The sequence below is a fragment of the Nannospalax galili genome, unplaced genomic scaffold (assembly GCF_000622305.1).
Source record: "Nannospalax galili isolate Female #2095 unplaced genomic scaffold, S.galili_v1.0 scaffold824, whole genome shotgun sequence".
NCBI lineage: Eukaryota > Metazoa > Chordata > Mammalia > Rodentia > Spalacidae > Nannospalax > Nannospalax galili.
In genome coordinates, this window is record NW_008351697.1 from 278,672 (window position 1) to 294,095 (window position 15,424).

A 15,424-nucleotide genomic window follows, 5' to 3' on the forward strand; every position below is an offset into this window, starting at 1 on the left:
AGTATGGAGATGCAAGAATCAAGCAGAGTTTTATTAAACCAGCTAGCTAGGGCCGACCGTCCTCCCCAAAACACGCAGGTCTGGTCAGAGCGATCGACCCTGAGGCAATTTTAGGTAAAGATTATATAGGCTCCCACAACCATTACACAAGAGCCCGCGTTTATACAGCCAATAGTTTCAAAGCAAGCATTTCACAAACCAATAACTTCAAGAAAAATGTTACAACTCCCTTCAGGTGTCTCAATCAGGGAGAGATGCTTGGTATATCCTTGGCACCGCCCTTCCTTGTTATCTTGTGTAAGCAGACATGCCTACAGACATGACGCAGACCAGACAGGTCAGGTTACGGGAGGCTGTAGCATTTGCCCCTATCTCCGGATGCCTGTGTCTCCAGTTGAGTTAATTGGTTACAAGCAGTAAATTCAAACAAGTAAATTCAAGCAGTAAATTCAGACAAGCAGTAAATTCAAACAAGAAGTAAATTCCTCTTTCCCTAACACCAGAAAGCACATTTTATTTTATTTCAAGAATTACTCATACAAATTGACCAAAGCGATGGGTCAGTGGTAAGTGCACTTGCTGCCAATGACCTGAGTGTGATTCCCTGGACCTGCATGGTGGCCGGAGAGGACAAACTTCTGCAAGTTTTACTGACTTCCACCCACATGATCTGGCTTGTGTATGAACACATACATATATACACACACACATTCACACACACACACACGCACACACACACACTCACACTAAATTAAGTGATTTTTAAGGATCTTGGTCGTTGTAACTTTGGTGATAGACCTTACATGCAGATGAGTAGCTGTATATTCAAAAATGCTGATACAATTCTTTCTCAAAAAAATATAACAAATATTCTCTTCCCTACTAGTTTTCTCTCCTTTATATCATTCACCCTTCAGAAATCAAATTTTAATAAAATATCCTTATTAAAGTTTATTTCTAAATTCCTAAAATCTTGCTGACCCCACTTCAAAATTCTGAATTGCTACTGATCTAATGGGATGTCTTTTTAGCCTTACACTCAATGACGCGAACTTTCACTTGACCACTTACTCATTACTTAACAATTTTGTGAGCACAAGCTGCTTGTTTATATTTAATATAAATTTAGTCATATTTGGGACTGATGACAAATATCTCACTTGTAGAGTGCTTGCCTAGCATGCAAAATATGCTGGGTTTTAACAGCAACAACACAGGCAAATATGAATGCACAGACATACACAGACATAATCTCTCTCTCTCTCTCTCTCTCTCTCTCTCTCTCTCTCTCTCATATGGGCAGTACTTGCTACAATTACATTGATTCAACTTATTCTATTCCTGCTGCCTGTATTTTTAATATTGTAAATGTCAAAAATAATTTCTGAATAAAGTCTGACCATTTTTATCAGGGATTATTTCCATAGCGCACACAAAGAAAGATTCCTCCAGTTACCTAAGAATCCTGATGATGGTAACCGAAGCAAGAGACCAATTGAAAAAAGCCTCCCTGTACAGCAGCTTGAAAAGTCAATGTGAGAAACTTGCCTTTTATCTCTTCAGCAATTACAGAATCTAAAGTCCGAGATCTGCAGAAAGAACCCTGAGTTTTCTTCCCCAGTTACATACAGTGCCCCTTATGTCTAAATACCCATTAACTGTGGAAACCAAATAAAACACAAGCCACCGATAATCTGATGTGATTTACTATTTCCAGTGGCTTTACTTTTAGTAAAAAGTCAAATTCTTCATTCTACCAAATTTTAGGGTTTTAGTGAGTGAAATGTGTATTCTCAGCAATTTTAAAGTTAATTCCCTGGAAATGTTCAGATTATAAGCAGGCTGTGGCCACTAGTGCCGCCTACAGGATAAACTCACAGCCAAGTGCAAAACAGCCCTCGGCAGGTTCCTACCTCACAAGCCCCTTACAGTCCAGGCACTAATGAGTCACCACTCCTAATCATGAAGGTCTCTCTTCCCTTTCATCGCCAAGCTCTAATCCAGTTTATCATATTTCACATGCACAAGATCATACATTCTTCATCTGGAATCCCTCATGCCCATTTTTTTAATTAAATGAATGTTGAGGATTTTGTATGTATTTTGATGATATTCAGATCCTCTCCACTGTTTGTCCCTTGTTACCCCCTGCCTGATTTCATACACTCTATTATACATGTATTTTAAGGCCTACCGAGTCTAATTCACGTCCACTGATGTCCTTCTGTGTGTGTCATTCACAGTCTGGTTATACTACCCAGCATCACAGCCTTAAGTTCAATGGACTCTCCTCACTTGCACTATCAGTTGCCAATGTTCCTCAACTATTAAATGTCTCATCAATGTAAGCTATGCGCTATGGACACTAACACAGACCTCTTTCTTCCTGAAGTTCAGTGGCTTCTTACCCACTTCCCCACCTCCGTGCTGGGATTTTGTCGGGCTTTGGCTTACCCATGCCTTGTACATGATGTCACCATTGCTCTGAGTGCATATGAGTAATGGCCCAGCTGTTTGAAAAACACTTTTCCCTTGTGATCATCTACGACCTCTGGCTCTTCCCATCTTCCCCCCTCCTTTTCCAAAATGATTCCTGAACTGTGGGAGATGGAGGTTTGATATGGTCGTCCCACTCAGGACTAAGACCTCCACAGTCTCTTATTCTCTGCATGTGGACCAACAGTGGGTGAGTCACTCACAACCTGCTCCATGAGGGCACTCCTCTGGTGTGAGCTGAGAGATGTATTAATCTGTGGGTATAACAGTAAGTCATTAGGAGTTAGTTTACTACTGTGTCTATTTAGAGGAATAATAGTAGTAGGCTCTTGTCCTATGGCCTGTGAACTATCTACTTACAGATTCCTAGGTCTGCCCTCAGTGTCAGTTATGGGCACCTTCTTGTGAAGTTTGCCTAAAATAGCTTCCGTATCTCTTTCTCTCCAACACTTTAAAAGAATTCTTTCTGGAGCTGGAGAGATGGCTCAGTGGTTAAGAACACTGTTTGTTCTTGCAAAAGACTCGGGTTTGAATCCCAGCACCCACATGGCAGCTAACAACTGTCTATAACTCCAGTCCCAGGGGATCCGACAGCCTCTTCTGACCTCCACGGGCATTGCACGACACAGGTGCACTTACCTACATGCAGGCAATACACGCATACACATAAATAGAAATAAATAATTTTTTTAAAAAAGAATTCTTTCTAAGGAATGCTAATCCAGGGGCCTGTTTGTGTGTTTGCATGAGAAACACCATCTCCACTTAAGATGTCCAGGGGGTAAGAAGAGCCCTAATGAAAGACATAATGTTCCTGCACCATCCACAAATCACCATGATCTTTACAAAGCTTGATAGGGAAACACTTCTTAGATCTTAATATCACACAAAACATGCCTTTCCTGAGTTACTAGAAAGTTCTTGATCTTATAGTGATCATGATTATGATACTATGCATAAAAATATCTTTCTTGGGGCTGGAGAGATGGTTCAGCAATTAAGAGCAAAAGACCTGGGTTTGAATTGTACATGTGACTAACAACTGTCCATAACTCCACTTCCAGGGCATCCATCACTCTCTTCTTTCCTGTGTGGGCACTGCATGACATGGGTACACTTACATACATGCAGATAATACCCTGTATACTCATACACACAAAGTAAAAATAAATAAAAGTTTAAAAAAAATATATGTGTTTTGTCCTCTCTTAAGTTTAGTCAGATGTAGGAACAGGTGTGTAGCCACGTACTTACAGTTCCAGTTACGCGAGGGGTCAAGGCAGGAAGAAGGCTTGAGCTTAGGAACTCAAGGCTAGCCTGAGCGACAGAAGGAGGCCCAGTCTAAAAAGTTTATTTTTTTGGCTCAGGAAAAATAAAGTAACAGATATAGTTTAGGAAGGCAGATGGGTAAGAATGGAGAGAGAGGAAGTTTACAGGGGAGGAAAGAACAAAGGAAGGAAGGGTTATGATCCATCAACAGATGGTGGGAGTGGCTATGGCAAATTGAGGGTGTGATATTTCAAGCTCACATACCTATTTGGTGGCCCCGTCGTCTCTGAGTCATGGACAGCTGGCCCAAGTCGGTCCAATTAGTTCATATATCTGTATTCTTTTCTGAATTACTGGTACCTAGCTTAATGTGTGACATACATGGAAGAAATGTTGGTCAAAATGATAGAGTAATTTTCCTTCTATCTGGCCAGGGTGATTGACATCATATATGCTAAATCTATATCCTGTCATGTTAGGCTGTCAATCAAAGCATTTATTGGATACCTCTCCTTCTTTGCATGGGTCTTCTAGAATGAAAAGGTTTGATAAGTCTCTCAGCTTCAGGTTTAAGAAGAGTTCCCTACCAACCTTTCATGTAGTCTTTCACCTAAATATCTTGGATCAGAAACCAGACTTCTGTCATCTGCTTTACAGTGATTTTAGTAAGAGTTTGCTTTCAGTTTATAATTCAAGCCACAGTTTCAGAATCTTTGCATTGAGATCTGAATTTCCATTCCTTTGGTTCACTTAAGGATCAGAAGCAAAATATATGAACATGCATCTTGATTTTGTGTAAATTGCAGTAAAATAAAGCCCACATTAATAAAAGCTACTGTTCACATCTCACTTTCAAATACTTTATTATTTCTATTTGTGTTTATGAGTGTATTGTCTGCATGTATGTAAATTCACTCATGTTGTATAATGCCTGGAGGTAAGAAGAGTTCATCAGATTCCCTGGAACTGGAGTTACAGACAGTTGTTAGCTACCATGTGGGTCCTGGGAATCAAACCTGGGACCTCTGTAAGAGCAGCCAACACTCAACCACTGAGCCATGTCTCCAGACTCATAAAGATTACTGTTCACCTCTCACTTTAATACATGAATATACAATTAAATGGTATGCTCATGCATGTCCACAAAGAGATTTCTAAACATCCTAATGATTACTTCCATAGATACAATTTGTTTTCTGTTCTAAGGGAGATAGTAATTCAGGTGCCTACCATTAACTTCCTCTATCTAATCTTTCCCCATATCAAACAAGAGGTTATTTTTTTTAAGTAAATCATGCACCCACAAGGTAGCTAACAACCATCTGTAAGTCCCTTTTCGGGGAACCTGATGCCTTCTTCTGGCCTCCACCTGTGTTTCAGGACAGAGTATACTTACATGCAGCAAAAACTCATACCCATAAAAAGAATAAATAAAAGCTTTTAAGAAGTATTTGTAACTGAACATGTCGCTTTATTTTAAAGGTATTTAGAATTAAAAACTATCCATTCACTTTGCATTGGCAGTGTTACATCACCTAGGAAATAGTTAATAATAAACAACTCTATGAAAACTTTTGTTGTATAAGAGCTGATCCATAATCAGCAATTACCTCTGGAAGGCAAACTTTGGGTCACTGTGAACTCAGAATGCATTCATCTTGATTCACCTTGTAATTATTCTGCAGTTTTCCTTCTGCGTGTGTTCGATGTCTAGACCACACCTGTGCTTCCTATCTTCAGATGGATTCTTAAGTTTTAGATGGCTTTCTGTAAAAATATTTTAAAAGCGTAATAAGTTGATTAGAAAAATTACAGCATGCATATTACACACTTGGTATGAATATTTGAAAGACATTTTTTTGCAATCAGTTAATAAAGTCATTTAAATAAGTTGATATACAAATGGCTTTCCAGACGTTTTATATTCAGTAAGGATGAACAGAGGACGATGCAACTGAAGAGTGTAGCGATAAGCTGAAGAGCGAAGATGCCTACCGCCTCCTCGTGTGGCTCCTGCAGTAATTCCAGCAGCGGAATCCAAACACATCAACGTAGAACTCTTGTCGTGCTTTCATAGTCATAGTGAGACCATTTTCTGGGGAAGAAAAAAACAGTCTCTCCCCCCAAGAATCAATGCATATGAGTTTAAAGGCCAAAGGCCTGTAACTCCAGCTCCTGAGGGACCCAACATCTTTGGCTTCTGAGGGCACCTGAACTCATATGCACATACACACACACGCATGCACACACACACACACATGCACGCACACACACGCACACATAGAGACATAAAATTAATATTTTGTAATTTTATTGAACTTTCGTGTGTTTCATACAGAATATCTTCATCACCTCTATACCTCTTTCCCAGTGGCATCCTCCCATAATTTTTAAAAGATGTGGGCCATGTATATTTATTTACTTCAGACACAGAAATGTTTAGTTTCTCACTCCATGCACATGAGGCTCATGACTTTAAATCTTTGAAAAGATTGAGGAAGACAAGGAGACGGAAAGACCTCCAGTGCTCATAGATTGGTAGAATTAACAGTGAAAATGATCATCCTACCAAAAGCAGTTCACAGATGCAATGGAATTCCAACCACAAGCCCCATGACATGTTTCACAAATAGAAAAAGCCATCCTGAAATTCATATGGAAGCACAAAAGTCTCTGGATAGGCAAAGCAATCCTGGGCACAAAGATCAATGCTGGAAGGGGGATTAATATACCAGACCTCAGTCTATATTGCAGAGCTTTGGTCATAAAACAGCATGGTGTTGGCACAAAAACAGACTTGTAGATCAAGGAACAAAATAGATGACCCAAAAATGAGTGCATGCAATTACAGCCACCCAGTATTTGACAGAGGTGTCAAGAATACACACTGGTGAAGAGACAGTAGTATTTTAAACAAATGGTGCTGGGAAAACTGGATCTCAATGTGTAGAAGAATGAAATTAAACTCATACCTGTCACCCTGCACAAAAGTCAACTCCAAATGGATCAAAGACCTAAATGTGAGACCTGAAATGCTGAGCCTATGAGAAAAAAACATAGGCATTACCTACAAGGTATAGGTAAGCTACAGGAGCAGGAAAGATGTCTAAATCACACATGAGTCTCTCTGGAATTAAGGTCAACAATCCACAAATGGGACCTCAGTAAACTAAAAAGCTTCTGTACAACAAGGAAGGAACCATTCAAACAGAGGGAAAGCCTGCAAGTGGGAGAAATTCTTCACCAGCTATGCATCTGAAAGAAGACTAAGTTACAGAATATACAAAGAACTACACACACAAAGACACACAGACACACACACAGACACACACACACACACACACACACACACGGAGCAGAAAAATAAATGGCTCAAAAAATAGACCATAGATCTGGACAGAAAGCTCTCACAAGAAGAAACAACAATGGCTAAGAAACACCTTAAGTAGTCAACATCGTCAAAATTTAGGGAAATGCACATAAAAACCACTTTAAGATTTCATCAAACCTCTGTTGAATGGCTAAGATTAAGACAACAAATGACAATAAATGCTGGCCTACGTGTGAGGAAAAGGGAAACCATTTTCCGCTGTTGGTGAGTTTGTAAACTTGTGCAACCTCTCTGGAAGTCAGGATGGCAAATTCGTTAAACTCAGAATAAATCTACCACTTATGACCCAGTTATACCACTCCTTAGCATATACTCAATGGACTCATCCTACTACAGAGATGCTTGCAAAGCCATGTTTGTTGCTGTTGTTTTCATAAAAGCTAAGAAATAAAAACCACCTAAATATCCTTCAACTGATGAATGGATAATGAACGTGGTACATTGACACAATTGAGTTAAAAAAAAAAAAAAGAACTTTGCAGGTACACAGTTGCACCTAGAAATTGTTATTTTGTTTCACTCGATTTTTCCCCTCCCCTTTCTTGGGAAACTCTTACTTGTGCCCTTTGGGGCGCAGGGCTGACAGACCAACATGAGACATCCTATTTGAATTTTGCATAGTTTATATGACATTTGGGAGGGCTGACTTACAAAAACAGGGATTCTTATAGGCTTCTCCATATTTGAAATGCTCATGTCATCCATCTCCCACCCCGTCTCTCTCTCACTGCCCATGTTCCCTGCACCCAATAAGATGGCGGCTCCACCCCTTGATGGGCTTGACCCCTCCCACAGAGCATGGGAAGGAGGTGGGACCATGGCTTATCAGAGGAACATCTGGGTCACATACACCAAGTGAGTAGCACAGACTCAGAAAAACAAGAGATGTGTGTTGTCTCTCATTTGCGAATTCTGGCTCCAAATCCGTAGATTGGATTTATTCCCTGATTTAACCAGAGGAGTGGGAAAATGGGAAGGATCCTTGAGGGTGTACAATGAGGAGCTGGAGAGAGGGGATAGTAGGAGACAGGTGTTATCAATGGAGAAAAAGGAGGCACTTTATCCAGGGAGGGAGTAGGAAGAGTTACACAGGGGTAGTAAGAGGTGACATAAATAATGTTCAGGTGGGGCAAAAACCAGAGGTAAATGTGTTAGTTCAAAGCCCTACTAAAAAATGTGCACACTTCATATATGTGTGTATATGTGTGTGTGCACATGCATGCTTTGTTGAATGCTGTATAACAATAGACAGTGCCAGGCAGGAGAAACAAACCCCCTTTGAGTTGATCAGGGTAGTATAAGAGACTTTCAAAGTAATAGAGACTATTGTCACAGCCTTGATTGCTTCCCAGAATTTGAAGGTATGACCCTATTGCTGAAGACAGGACATACTTGGGACACAGGATCTGAAGCAATCAAGCTGGAACTGACCTGGAAGAGTCCTCACCAAAGACTAGAGCTTAGGGTATAAGAAGATACTATGTAAGCTGCTGAGGGAGAAAACCAATCAATGGTCCTACTCAGCTGTAAAGTCTGATAAACAAAAATTACAGGCCCAGCAAACTTACTATTGCTATATTAGTGGCAATTTTTTCTTGGGGGTAATCAACAACTGTCTAATTGGAATTTATTCTAATTGTATGGGAGGGAAGTCATATGTGATACTGTAAACATAACCAAATATTCATGACTGGAGAGGTGAGATCACGGGGTAAAATCTACTTTTGCCACATCCCTAAACTGACATAATTTCTTACTGTGTTCTAAATATGCATCCTCATATTTACAGACAAGTGTAACTTTCACCACTCATGAAATAAGCTTCTTTTTTGCAATAGATGGAGACTAACAGAAAGTTACACAATTAGTCAAGCAAAGAGAAAAAGGGTGTACAATTCACTTAACCCTGTGACGCATCTTCAATGCAACCTCTTCATATAGGATGACTGCATCTCTTAACTCTCAGCATATAATTTCCATACATGGGAGGTGGTGATTAACATAGAAACCCACAATCGGCCAGTGTACATGGAACAAGAAGCTGCAGAGTGCTTATCCCTGACTGGACACCTATTTCAAACCCAGCCTCCCAAGGCCCAGAGATCATTTTAGAAGAACAGGCAGAAAGATTTTAAGATGTGGTGGATGACCTTAAGGAAACAGTGTTCCACACAGCTGGTCAGTTGCTCATATGAACTCATAGCAATGGTGACAGCAGGCACAAGTCCATGCAAGCTCCAAACAGACAAAATTGCAACTTAGATATGGAGAAGTGAATTAGAAATCCCAGCCCAACCTAGGGAACTTTTGGCAACTGATAGCTGCTAGAAGAGAGAGAAACAGTTTCTTACAGGGACGGGACTCTTGGTAGGTTGATCAGGCTCTGGTGCTTGGCTCCACACTGACACGTGAGGACAAAAATTATACTCTATGGGTCGAATTGTTTATATAATGGGGTGTATTGACTTGGGGGGGGGTGAGGGTGCAGATGGGAGCGGTTCTAAATACCATCAAGGCATATTGTATGAAAATCACAAAAATTTCTATAAAATTTTTTAAAAGTATAAACGAGGCAAACATATCCAGTAGTAGAGACCCAAGGAGTGGCCTTCAGGGAGACACATACATTTGCCAATGAAAGAGATTTTCTATTAAAAAATTATTGTCATTTAAAAATATTAGCATTTCCCAATAAAAATACAGAACTGAGTTCTTCTCTCTCTTTTGCTGCTTTGTTAAAACTTACTTTTTTAGAAACTCCTCAGCTCTTTCTCTTTCTGTCATCTATCTACCAACATGTTTCACTGCATTTCGTTCTCCATCATTGTGACTTTATTTTAAAAGGTCTGGGCCTGGGGAGATGGCACTGCCACTAAAGGCTAAGGCTAGCAACCAAAGAATAAGAGATATGGTTATAAATTTAAAAGTTAAGAAAGTTGTGTTTTCTAAAATTCAAAGAACTTGGTGCTATACGCCTCCATGAATTCCCAGGTACTAGGGAGTCTGAAGTAGGAGGAATTTGAGTTAAGGTTCACTTGGGCCACATCCTGCACTAAAGGCCAGGGCCGGCAAATTAGTACAATCTTGACTCAAAATTTAAGAGTGAAAAGAATAACGGGCATGCACCTCTGTGGTGGGGCACTCGCTCACTAAACACAAGCTCTGGGGTCAGTCCTCGGTACCAAAAAGAAAAGGAAAACATTTAGAATATTCCTTGTATGGTGTCTAAAACTAGCAGTTGTCTCCTTTACGACCACCCAGTATCTTTATCTGATTAATTATATCCCTTGACAAGTTGATAAACATTCTATTTAAAGCTCCAGCTTGTATTTCTGTGAAAAATATTATTTAGGGATGAAATAATTAACATTGTAAAAACAAACTTTTCTAATTTTTATGGGAGGATATCAGAACATTTTAAACAGTGTTTCTTCACATGGAACCATGGTGCGACAGATCCAGAATGAAAACACAAATTCAGCTACACATTTCTCCACTTCAGGCCCATTTTGAAGAAAGGCTCTCCAGCCATGTACGTGCAGTGCAATTTGAAGGGAATCTGGGACTCCAACACTCTCATCTCACAAGCTTAGAAGCTCTGGTAGCTGTAACAGCCCATGCTAACCAAACAGATGAGCACAATTAATTCAGAGGGTCCACTTTAGCCTTCCGTAAAAAGAAGGAACATTACTTTCACATCCGCTCCTACAGAAAAGAAGCCTCGTTATATTTTGTTAGAGCACACAAGTCTCTCATTTTGCAAATCCATGCTTGGCTTTACCCTACGCTGGCATGGTCATTAATGGGATATAGGAGGCAGGACACTTGGCACCATCAACCAGTTCCATTTCTCTCCTTATTATGAATAAAGAGGTTTTCCTTGTAGAAAGATCAATATGTCAGAAGGACTATTAAGAAATAGCCTTGTGTTTAGATGATGTATTGTTTAGTTTCTTTCTGCCCTGGAATAGATGCACAGAAATAGAAATAGAGAATGTGCTGTTTATTTCTGTGACTACTATAGATTCATTGGAATTGTGGCATTTACTATAGCATGATTACAGATTTATTTATGAGACCCTCCCAGCTATACAAAGTAAATAAAAAAGATCATTGTCAGTATAACAATAGAACAATAAGTACAAGTTGTAAGTCATTAAATTTTTTCCTTTATACATTGCATCTAAATGCTGTGTTATGTTGACAGATCTGGGAAATTTTAGTGGCCGGACGAGAAGTGCTGTCTCTGTGAGGGAAGACCAGGGGGTTGTCCTGATGTGCTCTCCACCTCCTCATTCTCCAGGTACAGTAGCACCCCATCCTACATTGCTCCCACTCTCCCGTGCTGTTTGCTCACTCTTCTAGACAGTGGGTGACCGGAGAACATTCCAGCTGACACTCGCATGGTTGCCTTGATCCGTATCAGAAGGGTGGATGAGTAATTAAGGATAATGTCCCTAACCCACACAGGACAGCACCCGTGACTGCTAGGCCTGTGCCTCTCCCTCTGCTGAGGACCGTGTTGCCTGGAGTACAGGAGGCCAGATGGAGTAAGAGAGTAAAATTCTCAAATCTGAAGTGTCAGGCAGCTGGATGACGCCAATGTGTCCCTTGTTTCATGGGACAGGATTTATATGTGGGTGCTTATAGTGTTGCTTACCACAGAGAACGAAAACTGCTAAGAAATGTTGAGAGTCAAACAAAGCTTAGTTCACTTATTTTTGGGTTTTGGCCCAGTTTGCCTATAAGAGTAAGGAAAAAGTGATTGATTCTATGCTCTTTTGGCAACTTGATATAGAGCAGATATATAATCCAGTGGAAAAATTCTGAACAAAAGAAAAATCATAAAAGAACCTACATCTTAATGCTTCTTACCTTTATCTGATCCTTTTCTGCTTAAAAATTTTTATTAATTCTTTGAGAACTTTGTACAAGGCATTTTGATCATATTTCCCTCTCACCCAACGTCTCCAAGATCCTCCCTCCTCCCTACCCATGCAACCCTCCCCCAACCTACCCAACATCATACTCTTTTCCCCCGAGTGTGTCTGATATTCCTTGCCCAAATATTCTTGGGTATGAAACTTGCCCTGACTGGTCAGCTGCCTACCAAGTGTCATAGGCTTAAAAAAACTGGTTCCTGCTGTCACAGCACCTACCAGATGCCAAATAGCTCCTTAGCTGAAAGTAGCGCATATCATATTTCAAGAGGGAAATATTTCCAAAAATAATTTATCTTGAAGCTCAGTTAAAAACCACAGTCAGGTATACTTTTTAGTTATAGTCATCCAATTTCTAAACTGTGGTTACTAATCCCCATGCGTCTGAGACGTTTGAGAAATTTATAGACAACACCTGTTATTTTAACAGAATCTAAATACAGATTTGATTGCTCTCAGGTAAATGCCCTTTTTACCTATTTAGGTGATAAAACAGTAGATTCAGAAAAGATCCATGGTGTTAAAAGGGATTAAGCAGAATGTCGGTTATTAGAAGAGATTACCTTGAAGTGTCCTGTTAGGTAAATGATCGTCAGCTAAAAACAGAGGAGAGAAAGCAAAGACGAGGCTGGGGATGAAAATAACCCAAGACCCTGAGAGGAAGGCATGGCACCACTACGCTGATAGGCGTTAACCCTGTGGAGAAACCCTGTGAGGAAAACTGGGTTTTCATGGATTTACGCTGCATTGCAGTGCTGTTGGAACATGGATATAAGGGAGAAAAATGGTATAGTGTGAGAGGATGATATATAATGAACACAGCTGCAAAATTATATATATATTATCCTCTTGGTAGAGAAAAGTATAAAGACTCCTGGAGGATAAATAATATAGTGAATTGCACACATGATAATCATGAGTTAAGAATATTATTCTTGATTGATTGGTGAGGGGCTAGAGAGATGATATAACAGTTAAGAGCACTGACTGTTCTTGCAGAGGACCTCAGTTCTGTTTCTAGCACACATCTCAGGATGCTCACAACTGCCTATAAATTCAGCTCTTGAGGACCTTCTTCTGGCCTCCAGAGTAACCTTACAAACACCAGTAGAATACACACACAGATACACAAATAAATGAAAAACAATAATAAAATAAAATCATGAAATTATAAAAGAATATTTTTTATTGACCTTTGATTGAAATAAGTAAGCTTAAAGCAGAGAGACTGTCCGCTCAGTCTAGCTCCACAGTCAAGCCTGCCCACCAGGCTTGGAATTGTCAATACCTCACAATTCCCTGGATAGAGTCATCCTTTCCGCCCATCAGCACCTACTGTTGTCTCATTTCTTCCCATAATCTTATTCTGGAAATCCATTAATCTCATGAAATTTTACGGATGATCGAACAGGTCTCTTTCTACTCCACTTCCTCTCCTTTAGCTGAATTCTTTCCTAGGACCACGAGCATTTTCTTGAACATAATGGTTTCCTTGTCTTCCTTTGCCTGTGTCCCAGTGACTTACCACCTGGTAAAACACTAATTCCACTATCAGAGCACAGTATGCCTGGACATATTTGCCTAAAGAGACCTCTCTTAAAAACAAATAAAGCCAGAAAATAAAGAATAAGACCAGGCGCACAAAATGAAACAAAAGCTTTTGATGCAGACCTGTCTCCGCGTAAACCCCAAATTTCGGTTGTCAAATAAGCAGCGAAAAGAATTTCAAAAAGAACAGAAGGAGGAAGGTTTCTCTCCCTGCTTTGGTCGACTCGTCAGTCTTTTCACCCCATCCTCAGGCTTCGTGGTTCATCCTACATATTACTTCACTTTGAGAAGAACATTGACAACATGTGCCTGGGACATGCACATTAGTGTCTGTAGCCGCTGACCTGTCTTTTATTGTAACATGCCATATGCCCTAATGAACTTTTAAGTTCAGCCTGTCAGCTGGTACATTGCAGTTCTTTCTTTATGGAGAAAAATCTTCATCACTTCTCCTTTCTCCTGCATCTTTACCAGTGGTTTACATCCCCTTTCCGCCACCAACTCCCATCAGCATGGGATATGCCTTTATTTTCTCCATCAAAATATAATACTAAGTAAACCATTTTTGACCAATGTCCTGTTTCAGTTTTTATCTCATTTTTCTTTTCTTCTTCACAGCAAAATATTCCATAAGCTTTGGGAAAGGTTCATTTATTTTTATTTTATGTGTATAAATGTTTTGCTTACAAGTATGTGCACCGTGTGCTTGCAGTGCCCTCCGAGACCAGAAGAAGGCATCAGATCCCCTGGATCTGGAGTTACAGACGGTTGTAAGCTGCCATGTGGGTGCTGGGAATCAAACCCGGGTCCCCTGCAAGAGCAGCCAGTGCTCTTAACCACTAACCAAACTTTCCTGCTCCCTTCCCAGGCTTTGACGGTAAAAACAGTAGTCAGTTCTACCCATGCCATCCTCCTCACTCCTCACTCCCTCTCAATACTCTCTTTCCCTCCTGTCTTAGGAGGATTGAGATTCAATTACATCCTGTAACATTCATCCCTCTTAAAGTCACAGGTCAGTGAGCTATATTAAACGTGTACAGTTGTGTCGCTATGACTAAAATTGTCTCAGAACAATCAATAGTTTCTCACCATGTCTCAGCTATTTCTAATCTACATCCTGTCGCTATCAGTATGCCTTTTTAGAACCTTTAATTTATATATGAATGCCTGGCTTCCTTCACATGATGCAATATTTTCAAGACACATCCGTATTATGCCATTTACCAAAAATATGCTGATTTATGTTGTTCATTGTCCCACCCTATGGAAGCACTAGCTCCTTCTTATCTGCCCACCCAGCCCTGAATATCTGAACTATTTTCGCTTCTCGTCTCGGCCATCTCTTTCTCCGTGTATCATTTCTTCACATAGCTCACCATATTCTACAGTATGATATTTCTTGTGTCTTGTTTCTGAATCTCCATTGCTGACTTTCTCTGGTTTTACCAAACACCTGGTAGCATAGTCCCTTAAATATAGGCCTTTTACCTCTTTCACTGATAAACTCCATTTCCTTCATATTTTATCTTCACAGTAAGACTTTAAACACAGTCATCTCCTAAACATGTCTGTATCTAAGACTCTGGCTGCCTTCCTGGTTGCCCACTCACCAATTCCGGTTGAATTTCTAATTAGTGCTTCAAGCTTAACTGTGTCTGAAACTTAAATCCTAGTTAAATGTCTCCCAAATTTTCTCCACCTAAAGTGTTTTCTAGTTCTGTTAATAGAAATCTCATTCTTTTCAATTCGTCTGTAAGACCTTAGATGTCCTCCTTTTCAG

The 15,424-nt window shown here is 40.1% G+C and overlaps 1 protein-coding gene across 1 annotated transcript in view; it reads left to right on the plus strand.

The window, feature by feature from the left end:
* Positions 1-15,424, plus strand: part of Cntn5 (contactin 5) — a 553,885-nt gene that overhangs the window by 90,677 nt on the left and 447,784 nt on the right. The window contains exon 4 of the mRNA XM_008848668.2: positions 11,364-11,459. Within this exon, the coding sequence (XP_008846890.1) occupies positions 11,364-11,459 (96 nt within the window). The remainder of the gene's footprint in view (positions 1-11,363; positions 11,460-15,424) is intronic.